Here is a 14521-nt window from a genome sequence, read left to right as displayed (position 1 = left end):
AGGTGGTGAGGAGGTAAGCATGCAACGATTTTTGGGTGGGTTATATCAGTTGTATATTTTGCATTCATCATGCTCAGAGAATACCCACTGAAATTAATGAATTTAGGCCCCTTAATTACAATGGGTCTATAACCACATCTCTCAGTATCTATTGGTTTTTGTAGAAATAGCTAGAAGCAATTGTGGAACACAGTCCTTGGAGCTGCTTTGCAGAGATACGTTGAGGACATACTGACTGCTAGATTCTCACAGGTTGTAGAAGGTAACCAACAGGTGCACTAACAGAAAAATTAAATGAGCCCCCCCCTCAAAGTTCTGTGAGTGACATCCAGCAAGTAGGGTCTCAGCTGGCATACTAGATGGAGTTGGTGACTTCTTGAAAGCTGACACAGATTCAGTTTTCTTGATTCTTTTATCTTAATTCATTTCTAACTTCTAAAAATCGATGTTGTGTACTGTTGTCATACCACTTGCCTATTCTATTTTTTCAATCGCTGAAGTTATGCCAGGAAATAGAGGAAATAGCCTGACATATGAAAGCTATTTTTCATTCTAGTCCTATGGGAACCCCCGTTTTCTTTGCTTTAACATCCACCATACTTGGCAGTAACTTTTTACCAGCCTGTGTTAGATAACATACAAAAACGGGAATGGCGACCTCCATCTCCACTGGTTGCTGTGGGGAAATGAATGCTCAACCGAAGGCACAGGCTGTTCTTCTTAACCTCCTGGCAAGCAAGTGCAAACTACTGGGGGCTGGTCTCTGGCCAATAGTAGCTGGAGCCAGAGCTAATGGCAGAATATTTGAGACTTAATTATTGTGGTCTGCATCCAATACCGCCTTTGCACTGGCAGAAAACACTTCCTTTCACCTAGTTGTCACCAGTCCCTTCTACCCACTTCAGCTCCCCTTGTCTCCTCTGAAAAGGTTAGTAAAAAAATGAAAAAGGTAAAGGACCCCTGACAGTTAAGTCCAGTCGCGAACAACTCTGGGGTTGCAGCGCTCATCTCGCTTTACAGGCCGAGGGAGCTGGCGTTTGTCCGCAGATTTTTTGGGTCATGTGGCCAGCATGACTAAGCTGCTTCTGACGAACCAGAGCAGTGCACGGAAATGCCATTTACCTTCCCACTGGAGCGGTACCTATTTATCTACCGTATTTTTCGCCCCATAGGGCGCACTTAGTTTTTTTGGGGGAAAATAAAGGATTTTTTTTATTCCCCCCCCCAGGTGTGGGGCTGGGGCGGGGGAAGCCCGACCTTCCCCCGACCCCAGCCCCCAGAACAGGCAGCTTTCCGCTAGCCGTGGGAGAGCTGCTCGAAGTCGCGCAGCTCTCCCAAGCCTTGCGGATAGCTTCCTGAAGCCTGGAGAGCGAGAGGGGTTGGTGCGCACCGACTCCCCTCGCTCTCCAGGCTTCAGTGAAAGCCTGCATTCGCCCCATAGGACGCACACACATTTCCCCTTCATTTTTGGAGGGGGAAAAGTACGTCCTATAGGGCGAAAAATACGGTACTTACACTTTGACATGCTTTCAAACTGCTAGGTTGGCAGGAGCTGGGACTGAGCAACTGGAGCTCACCCCATCGCAGGGATTCGAACCGCCGACCTTCTGATCGGCAAGCCCTTGGCTCAGTGGTTTAGACCACAGGGCCACCCGCGTCCTGGAAAGATTAGAGAAACCTCCAAAACATGTTCAGATATGTCACAGAGGGTGGTAGGGAAGGGATGGTCACCAGTATATAGAGCAGGGATATGGAAACCCAATGCCCTTCAGGCCTCTCTTTCTGGCCCTTGGGACATTCTCTGGGCCTGCTTAGCCACACCTCTCACTTTGTATCCTCCTTGACTGTTTTTGCCTGAATGGAACCTGTCCTTGGACTCGGATGATGTCTTCCGCTTGCCTGGACAGAAGGTAGAGAGGGGTGTTTGGTTGCGGAGAAACTTAGCCTTATAGGTAAAATTCATGTTTACGGCTCTGAGCACTTTTGACTCTTGCCCTGTCCACCACTGGCATGTGGCCCCTGAAAGGCCCAGAAGGGAATGTGGCCCTTGATCTGATAAAGGTGTCCCATCCCCCAATGTAGGGGGAAAGTGCTTTCCACTAGTGCAAAGCAACTATTGGATAACCCTGTAACTTCTGAACACAGTGGTTTTCCTTGTTGTTACAACAAGCCTGAGTCTCGGCTAAATACATGCTCTCTCTTCAAGCCTTTAACAGCAGTGTGAGGGAGAGGACTGTGATAGGCAGATTGATGATGAAAGTGTTGCATGCGGTTGTGAACTTTCAAGAGAACAAACCTTTTAAAGGAGATTCTGAAGCTTGTCAAAGATTTCTTATGCCTAAAGGCACAACTGCCGCTAGAGAGTTGCTGCTGCTGCTGCTGCTGCTGCTGCTGTTTTAATACAGTGGTACCCCGCAAGACGAACGCCTCGCAAGACGGAAAACCCGCTAGACGAAAGGGTTTTCCGTTTTGGAGGCGCTTCGCAAAACGAATTTCCCTATGGGCTTGCTTCGCAAGACGAAAGCCCATAGGGAAATCTCCGGGGACCTCTTTTAAATGCTAGCGGTGGGGAGCAAAGCCTTTCCCCCCCCTCCGGCCTTCAGAAGAGGTCCAGGAAGGCTGGCGGGGCCCGAAAGGCTTTGCTCCCCAGCGCCAGCATTTTAAAAGCAGTCCGGGATAGCAGGGAAGCGCTTCCCGCTATCCCGGACGGCTTTTGAAGGCAGGAGAGATCTGCGAAGCCTGGGCGCGCTGATGTCAGCGCGCGCAGGCTTCGGCATGCCGGCAAGTCTCCGCCAGCAGCGGCAGCGCTGCCGCTGCTGGCGGAGAGGTCCGCGAAGCCTTGGCCGGACAGCTTTTGAAGGCAGGCGGGGGGAGCAAAGACTTTCGCCCCCGCCAGCCTTCAGAAGAGGTCCAGGACCTCTTCTGAAGGCTGGCGGGGGGCAAAAGTCTTTGTCCCTCCTGCCTGCCTTCCCAGGGGCTTTTAAATCACCCTGACAGCGGAGAAGTCCTCCGCTGTCCCGGGGCGATTTTAAAATGCTGGGGGTGGGAAGAAAAGCCCTTGTCCCCCCCCCCAGCCTTCAGAAGAGGTCGGGGGACAGACTGTCCCCGGACCTGGTCTGAAGTCGGTTTCCCTAGGAACGCATTAATTGATTTTCAATGCATTCCTATGGGAAACCGTGCATCGCAAGACGAAAAACTCGCAAGAAGAAAAAACTTGCGGAACGAATTAATTTCGTCTTGCGAGGCACCACTGTACCGCCCTTCACCTAAGGTCCCATCTAAGGTTGCAACAATGAAAGCACAATGTTAAAAGCAGTTTAATAAAACAACTTACAATCACAAAAAGAAGGCGGGACTGTATATAAGGGGGCTGTAGAGACATAGGCAGTATTTTAGATATTTGGGGCCTAAGTCATTCAGGGCTTCAAACTGTACATAGCACCTTGAATTGGGCCAAGAATTGAATTCTCAAGCCTCTGTGTTTTGGAGCAATTGCAGCAGGAAGAGTAGCAGCAGTGTATAAGTATTTATAATGCTGCACATGACACTTTACAAAGAACAGGTTTCTAGCCCAAAGGGCTTACAAAATCTATATAAAAAAAAGATAAGATGGAAACAATAGAAGATGTAGGGGAGAAAGGCAGGAGTAAGGCTGAGTTTTCACAATCATTTAATCTTTTAGTTACGGTTGTATTGGTTTTTCAGAATAGTTGTTTTTTTGAAATGGTAATGAAAATCCCTTCTTGAATGCACAACTTGATTTAAAATCTTGTTGAACATGCTACTCATTCCCTTAGGATCCCAGTGGGACACACTTGCATCTGCTAAGCAAGCAAAGAAATAAATCGTTCTCATATTTACTGGAAGCAGCTTTTAAACATGCAAGATCATCACTTTGTGGAAGATGGCTTTCCAAACCTGATAGACTTCACGTGTAGGCTGCCAAAGTGGTCAGATATCGGGTCAGAGAGAGGAATGGGCAGATTTTGCTCAGACTATATGGTACAACCCAGGTTCACCCACTTTCTCACTATATAAGATCCAGCAATCATACACCTTGCAGCCCTGCCTATGATGCACATCAGGTTCCCTTCATGACACTTGAACAGGAGGTAATCTTTGAGAGCAGAAGTATGTGTTCCTTCTACCAAAAATTAACAGCCGCCATAAATGTTGCCTGCCTATCAAAATGTATGTTATGATTTATGAAGGGATCTGTTGGTGTTTATTTTCCCGGTAAACGTATGTTGTCTGTTAAACGTTTTAACACCGCCATCTGGTCTAATTAATGACTTGCAATAGTTGCCTCCTCTAAACATGAACACTACCATGTTGCAAAACATTTGTCGTTGCGCTTGTAGTGAGACAAGGTAGATTATCATCTTCTGGTGATCAAAGCGCTCGTCTGAACAGCAGCTCGCCATTTGGATGTTGGGGCGAGCAGTAGTCCAACAACATCTGGAAGGCCACAGGTTCCCCCTCCCAGGCTTAGCCCATTCTAGACCACTCCTTGTTGTAGGAACATAGTAAGCCTTATTACAGTCATGCCATTGGTCCACTGTCTACTTTGACTGGCAGCAGCTCTCCTGAATCTCTTCATCCTTTCTGGAGATGGTGGGGATTGAACCTGAGGCCTTCTGCAATGCAAACCATGTGCTCTGTCTCCCTTCACATTATCTGTTGTTTGCATCCATCTGTCTTGAGAGACAATAGCGTTTGCCTTCAGGGGTGAGGTCAAAACACTGTATTAGCAGCACTGAAGTGACCTCCCCGGGGTGCAAGCCTGGGCAGTGTATATGTAGGTCCTGGGCTGCCCAGTCGACAATACCTCTCTCTTGACCTCGCTGATGTGGTCCAAAGGAAAGCAGAGCAAGACGTTTGGCACTGGCTTGGCTGCAGGAGTTGCCAGAAGGAGGCGTACAAGGTTCCATCCAGCCGTCTTAGGGACTCCACTCCACTCTGGATTTGCGTAGGGCTTACTCCTGAGCCTTTTCTTCTCCGGAAGATATATCCTGCAAGGCAGCGGAGGTTTAGGATCAGAGTTTTCCTTCTCCTGCATAGGCTACCTTCCCAGGTTGATGAGCCCCATCTGCCCTTCACTTCCCTCTAGGGTTGAATCAATGGGAGCCCACATGAAATAAAACAGAACATCTTTGAAGTATGAACTATAAGGATGAAGCACATTTTTCTTCCTGAGGTAAAGGACAAGATGGAGCCTCCCATTCCATGTACCAAGAACTGATCCAACTAGCAGTTGAATCTCACTTAGACACTGGCAGTGTTCTCCACCACACCTATGGACAGCAGACAGTTGACAGCAGCTACCCAAATGAATGCTGTAGCCCTGGAGATACCTCCATACTTTGATGTGACAGCCACTTTGGGCAGGCCAGGGCACATGCCACACACACACAGACCTGCTCACTTCCAAAATGATAGGCCCTCAAACCCTGAGTTGGCTATTAAATGGAGCAAGCGGGACCTTCAGCATAAAGTTGCAATGAATTCTCATGTTCCTCAGTGTTCCCGTTCAGCCATTTCTGTTCAGGATTCTCCCTAGCCCAGTTCCTCAGTTTACCTTTTCATCTGGCGCCCATGACTACTGAGCATGCTGAGGTAGGAATACAGGAACCTACCTTGTGCTGCACCACGACCGGCAATTGCTCACCAGGGTTTCAGGATCTTGCCCAATTCCACGCTGAGATTGAACCTGGGACCTTCTGCATGTGAGACAGATTCTATGCTGCTAAACTATGTACAGTGGTACCTCGGGTTACGGACGCTTCAGGTTACAGATGCTTCGGGTTACAGACTCCGCTAACCAAAAAATAGTACCTCGGGTTAAGAACTTTGCTTCAGGATGGGAACAGAAACTGTGGCGGCGGCGCGGCGGCAGCGGGAGGCCCCATTAGCTAAAGTGATGTCTCAGGTTAAGAACAGTTTCAGGTTAAGAACGGACCTCTGGAATGAATTAAATTCTTAACCCGAGGTACCACTGTAGATGTTTTTGTACCACTGGGAACCCCAGTGTTTCTGAGCCATCCTATTTTGGCTCCATTTCTATTTTCACATACCATAGAGTTGGATGGGACCACAAGGGACATCTAGTCCAGTTCCCTGCAATGCAGCAATCTCAACTGAACTGAACTGTCCAACTGAACAGACGGCAATCCAACCTCTGCTTAAAAACATCCAAGGAAGAGGAGAGTCCATCACCTCCCAAGGGAGTCTGTTCCACTTACTGTCAAAGTTCTTCCTGATGTTTCGTCAGAATCTCCTTTCTTATAACTTGGAAGTCATTGGTTTGAATCCTGCCCTCCGGAGCTGGAGAAAACAAGCTCGTTCCACCTGAGTTTTCTATTAAAGGTTATGATGGTGATAGGTGGGTGTTAAATTGCAGTCCCGAAGCTTGCCTTTTTACCGCACCTTGTTAACACTTGTGGTCTGTTTCTTGCGTGTTTGATCCTTGCTCACACAGGTGGCCTTATTGAGAAGGCAAGTTGGGTCCCTGTGGCCTGAGTGATATTTCTGTGTGCACAAACTGAGCTTGCTGCTATCCTGGTGCTGTCTTGCCACTTCTCTCTCTTTTAGCCAGTCTGGCATCGTGATGCAGACCATCACAATCGATGGTTCAGCTCTGCCATATGCGAGAGGAAATTAGCAGTCATGCCACCCTGGAGGCAGAGAGGAAGGCAATGGGTGGTATTCTTTAATCCCAGCAAGGCTGCTTCTAGAAGAAGAGGAAAATGAATATCAAAGGAAAAGATCAGAGGCTCCCAACAGCCTCCAAAGACAGCTCATAGACCATAATTTGTGACTCTTCAGCATGTATGATATATGTATAATGAATGCACACAGGTTCATTTTGTTCCGGTGGCCCACCTCTTTGGCTGTTGGCTGCTGCTCTAGCAGGAGGACACGGAATGCTAATGAACATTCTGACTTCCCAGGGTGAAGGTTCCATGAACAGAATGCTGACAAGATACAGCTTCTGTGAGGGCAAGGAAAGGTTTTAAGTCGGCAGCAGGAAGGACCAAGGAGGAGGAAGAGCTGTGTGCTGTTAACGGGAAGAAGGCAGCGGCACTGGTTCTGGACAGCCAGGAAAGACGAAGACAAACTGAATGGGGAGATGGTTAAGGAAAAAGGGATAGGACAGGAAGCAGCTGATCACAGGAATGGGTCTGCCATGACCCGAGACAGCCAGTAATGTGGATGCATGCAAAACATACCTATCTATGATGGGGTCACAATAAGACACAACTCATCATCAGATGCTTTCCATGTGACAATCAGAGCCATTTAGTTCTCTGGGATGGAATGTAGCGGACATTTGATCTCTGTGTTAATTAAAATCAAGCTGCAAAAAAGTGTGGGAGGGAAATCAATATTGTTGAAGCCAAGAAATGTCATGTGAGTGGGCTTTAAAGGTGCTATGCCCAAATTGCAGCATGAATTCTGCTGGTCATAGAATCATAGAGTTGGAATAGACCACAAGGGCCACCGAGTCCAACCCCCTGCCAAGCAGGAAACACCATCAGAGCACTCCTGACATATGTTTGTCAAGCCTCTGCTTAGAGACCTCCAAAGTAGGAGACTCCACCACACTCCTTGGCAGCAAATTCCACTGTCAAACAGCTCTTACTGTCAGGAAGTTCTTCCTAATGTTTAGGTGGAACATTCTTTCTTGTAGTTTGGATCCATTGCTCCGTGTCCGCTTCTCTGGAGCAGCAGAAAACAACCTTTCTCCCTCCTCTATATGACATCCTTTTATATATTTGAACATGGCTATCATATCACCCCTTAACCTCCTCTTCTCCCAGGCTAAACATGCCTAGCTCCCTTAGCCGTTCCTCATAAGGCATCGTTTCCAGGCCTTTGACCATTTTGGTTGCCCTCCTCTGGACACGTTCCAGTTTGTCAGTGTCCTTCTTGAACTGTGGTGCCCAGAACTGGACACAGTACTCCAGGTGAGGTCTGACCAGAGCAGAATACAGTGGCACTATTACTTCCCTTGATCTAGATGCTATACTCCTATTGACGCAGCCCAGAATTGCATTGGCTTTTTTAGCTGCCGCGTCACACTGTTGGCTCATGTCAAGTTTGTGGTCAACCAAGACTCCTGGATCCTTTTCACGTGTACTGCTCTCACATGTACTGGTGTTGAAAGGGAATGAAAAAGACACATGCATTTCCCTGCAAGTCTTTGCCACTAGCTGACTTCCTGCAATTCTCCCCTGCTGCTAAAGCCCATCTGCCTTGAAAGCATCTCCTGCAAATCCTAATAGAGGTACCACACATCTCCTTGATGGGAACTGAGATGTCTTAGCCACAAGTGTGCGCCAGAGAGCTAGCATGGAGACAGATGGGCCCTCATTTGCCTTGTGCTTGATGATGATTTTGCATTGAAATCTGTACATCCAAGATGTGCCCCTGTTCTCCTTACCCTGGTTTGATGCCGTGCTGATCTAGCAAGATTAGCACAACACACGCACCCTTTTCCTTTCTGATCAGCTTGGCTTTTATCGATCTGCGTCTGGAAACTCTGCAGCCCCAGGGGGATAGATCAGCAACACTGGCCCATGACGTATGTGGATGTCTAGACATATATCTGGGAGCAAGTAGAGCGCTGAGCCTGTCCCACAGAGCAGGATGCACCTGTACAATAAATGCTCTTCTTGGGAAGTGAAGGATGAATCAAGAAAAGGTTGAACGAGGTCCTGGGAGTTTATCTGGAGGTTATGCTTAGATGAGCGTAAGCAAAACAGTATTCCTTCATGGGAATAAGCCACAGGGTCACACTCCTATCTAGTAGGCTTTGCTAGCTGCAGCAACTAGCAGCTACTGGTTTTATTTTACAATTTGCACCCTTTAAAACCAATTCCTGCTGGTTAGGCAGGCACAGCTGCAGAGTCCTGTTTGAAATGTTGGCAACCGGCAAGAGCCACATTTTTGTGTGTCGTGGAAGCCGAACTTTTTTGGGGGGGAGGTTGGAGGAGATAAAAGCAGAATGGCAAAACACTGCATATATATGAGAAGCCCCTCTTTTTGTCTTTATTTACCGCATAGTTCTCTAAAATACCATTATTCAGCTGAAGCTGAAATCCACACCCATCTAATTTATCATTGGGAATAAGCTGTGTTTGCCAAGAGGGAAATGATTTTCAGCTGGCTGCAGCTGTTTATCCATGAAGTCCTGTTGGGACAAAAGCCAAAGTAAAACAAAATCTTGGAAGGTGAAAGATGGCTCAGTGTTGTGATCAAGTGGGCAATCTGGTTTTTCAGCCTTGAAACAGAAAAGCTTGTTAGGCTGCTGGGCTTATGGGAAGCAACAGCGTCAATAAAGGATATTTTTTATCATGTGCCAACATTCCCCGCACTATACCAGGACCGGTTAACACTGGGCTCTTTGTTGCCTTGTATGTGTGAATGGACTATTGGATTCAGTCTCACCGACAGAATAAAATCTTCACCTGCCCTTATAACAGTGGCTTTGAAGGCTTAGTATCTTCCTGTGGTGGCGTGGGCTCTGCAAGTCGCTGGTCCTCATGACCAGAGAAAACGGAGGAAAAGGGCAGGGAGGAGGCAGGATTCAAGTGAGATGCCGGCTTGTTCTGAAGGGGTAGGGGTAAAGCCTGATAGCTTGTGACATAACCGCCCTGAGACCTCCGGGTATAGGGCAGTGTATAAATTTAAATAATAATAATAATAAATAATGAAAGGTGGGGTCCCATCTTCCTGCCTGGGTGTTCCACAAAGTCATGCTCACTTCCTGCCTCTCCACTTCTTTCCTGTTGTCTTGAAGACTGTAAACCTGGTGAAGAGAAAACAGAAGCCAAGCTACTGACCTTTAAGAAAATATTCTAAATCCACAGTGCAGCAATGCTGTTATTAGGCTAACCAAAATACCACAGAGTAATTGTCAAGCTTCCAGGTACTGTATAGCTCATCAGATTAATGGTTAAAACAAATCATAGATGTTTGTGTGCCAGGGGAAAGTCTGACTTATGTCATGGAGTCCCAGGGGGGTCATTCCATGCCAAATCAACTGGTGCCATGTGCTCTCATGACAAAGATTTTCTTCAAAAAAAATTTATGTGTAGATACCTATGAGATAACCTCAAATTATTTTTTAAGGATTTTTTTTGGTCCAAAATTGGGCACAGGAGAATGTTTTAAAATTTTCAATTTTCGCATGATTTAGACTAATGCAATTTCTGCGTCAGTTTTTTTTTTAAAAAACCCTGTTTCGTTTATTTTTCAACCAATTGGGCTTATTTGGGTATCATAATAAAGCTAATTGTGGTCTCTTTCAAAATAAGGTATAAAAATGGTATTAAGTGCCACAGAAAAGGGTCACTGACCATTCAAAGTGAATTTTTGTCATTTTATTCCCAGTAGGTTTGATAAGCCGTAGGGCGCGAACCACAACTAAAACATGTATCATACTTTTTTTGTAGAATGGGCTAACTATGTACTTGTTATGTTTTAAAAATAAGGAGGGTGTTTTTTGTGGTTATAAAATAACCACATAAAATTTTTGGGAAGAAAATCTGAGCCGTGAAAGCACGGTCGAGTATTAAAATCAGGTGATTTGGCGTGGAATGACCCAGGGTGGTATTCTGCTATGTTTTACTCAGGAGTAAGCCTGTTTAAATTAATAGGCCTTCTGTGAATTAATTTCAATGGCTCTATTTTGGGTACCACTGAGTTGACTACTACCCAGAGTCTCAACATGGAGTGTGGAGGGAGGTAGAAGACAATTAACTAAATTAGGGTCTGTTAGGGGGCTATGTGGGTTGCAGGTGCATAGAAGCATAGAAGTGTAGAGTTGGAAGGGACCATGAGGGTCATCTAGCCCAACCCCCTGCAATGCAGGAATCTTTTCCCCCCAATGTGGGGCTGGAACCCCAAAGACTGCTGGAACACACAGACTGCCTTGCATTGGTACAAGGTCTGCAGCACACCTGGCGTTTGTAACTGAGGTAAACAGAAAATCCAATCCCCGGTGTCTTCTGTAGGGCTAGGATTACCCCCTGAATGGTATCCTGGAGAGCTACTGTCAGTCAAGACAGACCACAGGTGGGGAAACCCCAGGCTGGGGCCAAATGATGCTTCCCGAGCCACACCCCCTAAGCAACCCCACCCTATACCTTCCTTGAGTGCTTTTTCCAGGCTGGACAGTGTCCTTGAATTTACCTGGTGTTTTCTGGAGAATAGAGGGTGTGTGTGTAGAAACTAGCCTACTGCACCAAGGTAACACTTCCATCACATACATTCATTTGCACTTTAACGCCGCCCAGCCCTGGCATGCAGCCCGCGGAAGGTCGCAGAGACGGGAATGTGGCCCTCGCTCTGAAGCGCCACCAGCAACCCTCCCTTTGTAGACGGAGCAGGCATCTGCGTTCCCCAGCAGCGCTTTCACCTCGGCCAAGATTTCCAGCTGCCCCGTTTCTCCTCTCAACCCCCAAATCCTCAAGAAGGCGCGATCTTCTCGCCACCCCCCCTCCTCGACGTTTCTTTATTGTTAGACATCAGCTCGGCCTCCCCGCCCCCCCGATCGCTTTATCTTTGGAAAACAATAGAAGCTTTTGATTTCGTCACCCCTACCCCCTTAGACATCCCCGGTTTCTTTCTTTAGGAACAATACCCATCGCTTCGCCTCTTTTCTTTTTCCTCTGCTGCCTGCTCCAAATCTTTCATTTTTACATTTTTTGCCTACGGCAGAAAGCTCAAGAGCAACAAAAGTAAGAGAAAAGCGGAGAGACGAAGTGGCCAAGCTCACCCCTCTCCTGTTCCCTTTCTATGTGGGCGGGTGGGTGTGATTTGTGGGTGAATGCCCACGGGGAAAAGAGATGATTCTTATTTTGGCTAGGGCGCGCTTGTGGCGCGCAGGAACCCGGCAGAGCCTCCGCGCGTCGTAGCCAGACGCCGCCGCCGCCGCCGCCACACCCCCTTCTGTCCCCCTCCCCCTTTTCCTCACGCTGCTTTTCAGCCTCGAGGATCCCAACCCCTCCCTCCCCTCCCCAGACTCGCAACCGACAAGGAGAGGACCCAGGCGGGTTGCCGCTCCGTCGGGGCGCCGCTGCGCTTTGCACAGCTTTTTGCAGAAGCGAGCCGGGCAGCACATGCGAGCTGCGCTCTGCTTTATCTTTCTCTCTCTCTCTCGGATCTCCCTCCCTCTTTAGAAATCGCGGGGGGAGGCGGCGGAGGCTTTGCAAGGCCGGACGAGCCATGGGGGGGCCCGTGGGCTTGCCCGCCCTCCCTCCTCCTTGCAGCCCCCACCCCTTTCCTCGGCGTCTTTAAGCAGCAGCGGCAGAAGGAGGAGGAGAAGGAACGGCGCGCCTGGGCGCATCGGAGAGGAAGAGGAACGCGCTGCTGCTGCTGCTGCTGTTTTCGGCGGCGGAGCCCTGGCCATGGGGCGCTCCTTCGCCCCCGGAGGATGAGGTGGTGGTTGGGACTGCGGCTCCTGCGGCGCCGGGAGCTGCCCGCTGGCTCCCGATGAGCGACTGGAAGGCGGGGAAACGGCATCGGAGGATGGCGGCGGGTCTCCTGGCGTGCAAAGGCCCCCGCACCCGGCTGCCGGTGGGCGCCAGCGCCCTGGGCTTCTTTGTCCTCTGCTGGCTGTACATCTTCCCCGTCTACCGGCTGCCGGACGAGAAGGAGGTCGTGCAGGGAGTCCTGCTGCAGCAAGGCAGAGCCTGGCGGAGGAACCGCAGCGCCGTGGCCGGATTCAGGTGAGTGAGTGCCAGCCGGGCACCCCTGGCGGGCTGCGCAGCTGGGCAGCCCAAGGGCACACGGGGACACCCAGCAGCAGGGAAGGGCGCCGCTTGCCTCTCCTTCGCAGGAGGCCGGGGCTAGCCCTCGGGATGAATCCTGCCTCCTCTTTCTTTATTGATAAGAAGAAATTAAAAACTTGATGGAGCGTAGGACATTTCCCCCTGCAGAGCTTCCCTTCCAGCTTCCCTCCTGGCTTCAGTAGATACTGATTTCCAAACAGGCAAGGGTGCGTCAATTTTTGGATAGGGTGGCTTTGTTTTTACATCGCCATTATTGGAGAGCCTCTTCCCCCCAAAACAGTGACCCCGAGCTAATTCGTCGGCATAAGAAGCGAAGTCAAGTTGTGACACTGCAGCTTTGCAGAACGAACTCCCGCAGGATGGCAGCCTGAGCGGATGGAAATGATGGGCTTATCTGTATCAGAGCGAGAGATAAAACATGTGACCTTTTCTAAATACTCTGCAGGCTGCAATCCTGTGCGGGAGAGGTAGTTTTCAAAGCATTGAAAAGGACATACCGGACAAGTTTGCTCCGGAAGCCTTGTGGCAGGATGCCGTTGGCTGCTAGAATGCTGTTATTTACAAAGCAAAGATATTAAAGCCATAAAGAGCAGAATGTGCTGCCATGCTGTCAATCAAAGGGTGTCGCAAGGGTGCCAGGAAGGCCACCTTGGCGGCACAGCACCCTTTGATTACACATCAGAGCAGCTGGAGAAGACAGGCCAAAATGTTTTGCCTTGAGACTGCAATCCCTCTCTTTGCTGCTGTCATCTTCCTGTATTGCCCTTGTGCCAAGTCTGAATAATACAAAGAGTACTATTGGAGATTTTGTTTTTTGCTGGGGGGTGCGTGGGTGGGCGCAAGAGGAAGGGAAAGCTGGTTGCAAGAATTTCCGATCTATTCTGTCTGGCCTACAATTGTGTGGCCGCTTTCCGCCCGCCACGTGCTGCCTTCGCAAGCTAGATGCAAAGATTATTTCTGCCCCCGCCTTTATTTCCCTGACCTCTGGTTCATATTTATTGAATGCACGAACCCTGGACTCCCGGGTCGTGGTGCAACACTCGATAACGGTTATACCACAATGGAGCTCGGATACGCCTTCTTCAATACACCTCCCTTCTTTTGTTCTCTCTCCCCCCCTCCTTTCTTGTCTGTGTCACTGTCTCTACATGTACATTTTCTTACTTGGGACCCACCTCTGAAGTTTGCCACATTCAGTATTGGCAAAACTGCAGGGATTACATCCCTGTCTGTTGCCCCGTTGTGTGAAAGTGGCAGAGAATTGTTGGGGAAGGGGGAGGTTGAAGTGTAATGGTCTTGCTTGTGTTTTGGGCAGAGGGTTTGGCCAGGGGACAGATGGGGTTTTGGAGTTTCACAATGCTGCCCTCCTTCACCTTTTTCAGTAATTCATAAAATATACCTTGTTGGATTTATCTCCCAGCCACCCCCACAACTCATGGTCCGTATAAACAATAGCACATTGTCTATACCGAAATACATTTATCCCTATAAATGTATAGGGTGGCGCTGTGGTCTAAACCACTGAGCCTCTTGGGCTTGCTAATACGAAGGTCGGCGGTTCGAATCTCTGCAACAGAGTGAGCTCCCATTGCTCTGTCCCAGCTCCTGCCAACCTAGCAGTTTGAAAGCATGCCAGTACAAGTAGATCAATAGGTAAACAGTGTTTCTGTGCGCTGCTCTGGTTTTGGTGTCCCGTTGCACCAGAAGCGGTTTGGTCATGTTGG

General features: G+C 48.8%; 1 protein-coding gene across 1 annotated transcript in view; it reads left to right on the top strand.

Moving 5' to 3' along the window:
* The first annotated feature begins 12024 nt into the window (after nucleotides 1–12024).
* The window catches only part of ST8SIA1 (ST8 alpha-N-acetyl-neuraminide alpha-2,8-sialyltransferase 1), a 100211-nt gene continuing 97714 nt past the window's right edge, over nucleotides 12025–14521 (top strand). The window contains exon 1 of the mRNA XM_081210429.1: nucleotides 12025–12734. Within this exon, the coding sequence (XP_081066555.1) occupies nucleotides 12499–12734 (236 nt within the window). The 5' untranslated portion in view covers nucleotides 12025–12498. The remainder of the gene's footprint in view (nucleotides 12735–14521) is intronic.

The sequence above is a fragment of the Podarcis bocagei genome, assembly GCF_964188305.1.
Source record: "Podarcis bocagei genome assembly, chromosome: 10".
NCBI classification, from domain to species: Eukaryota; Metazoa; Chordata; class Lepidosauria; order Squamata; family Lacertidae; genus Podarcis; species Podarcis bocagei.
This window is presented reverse-complemented; position numbering and strand designations above follow the sequence as displayed.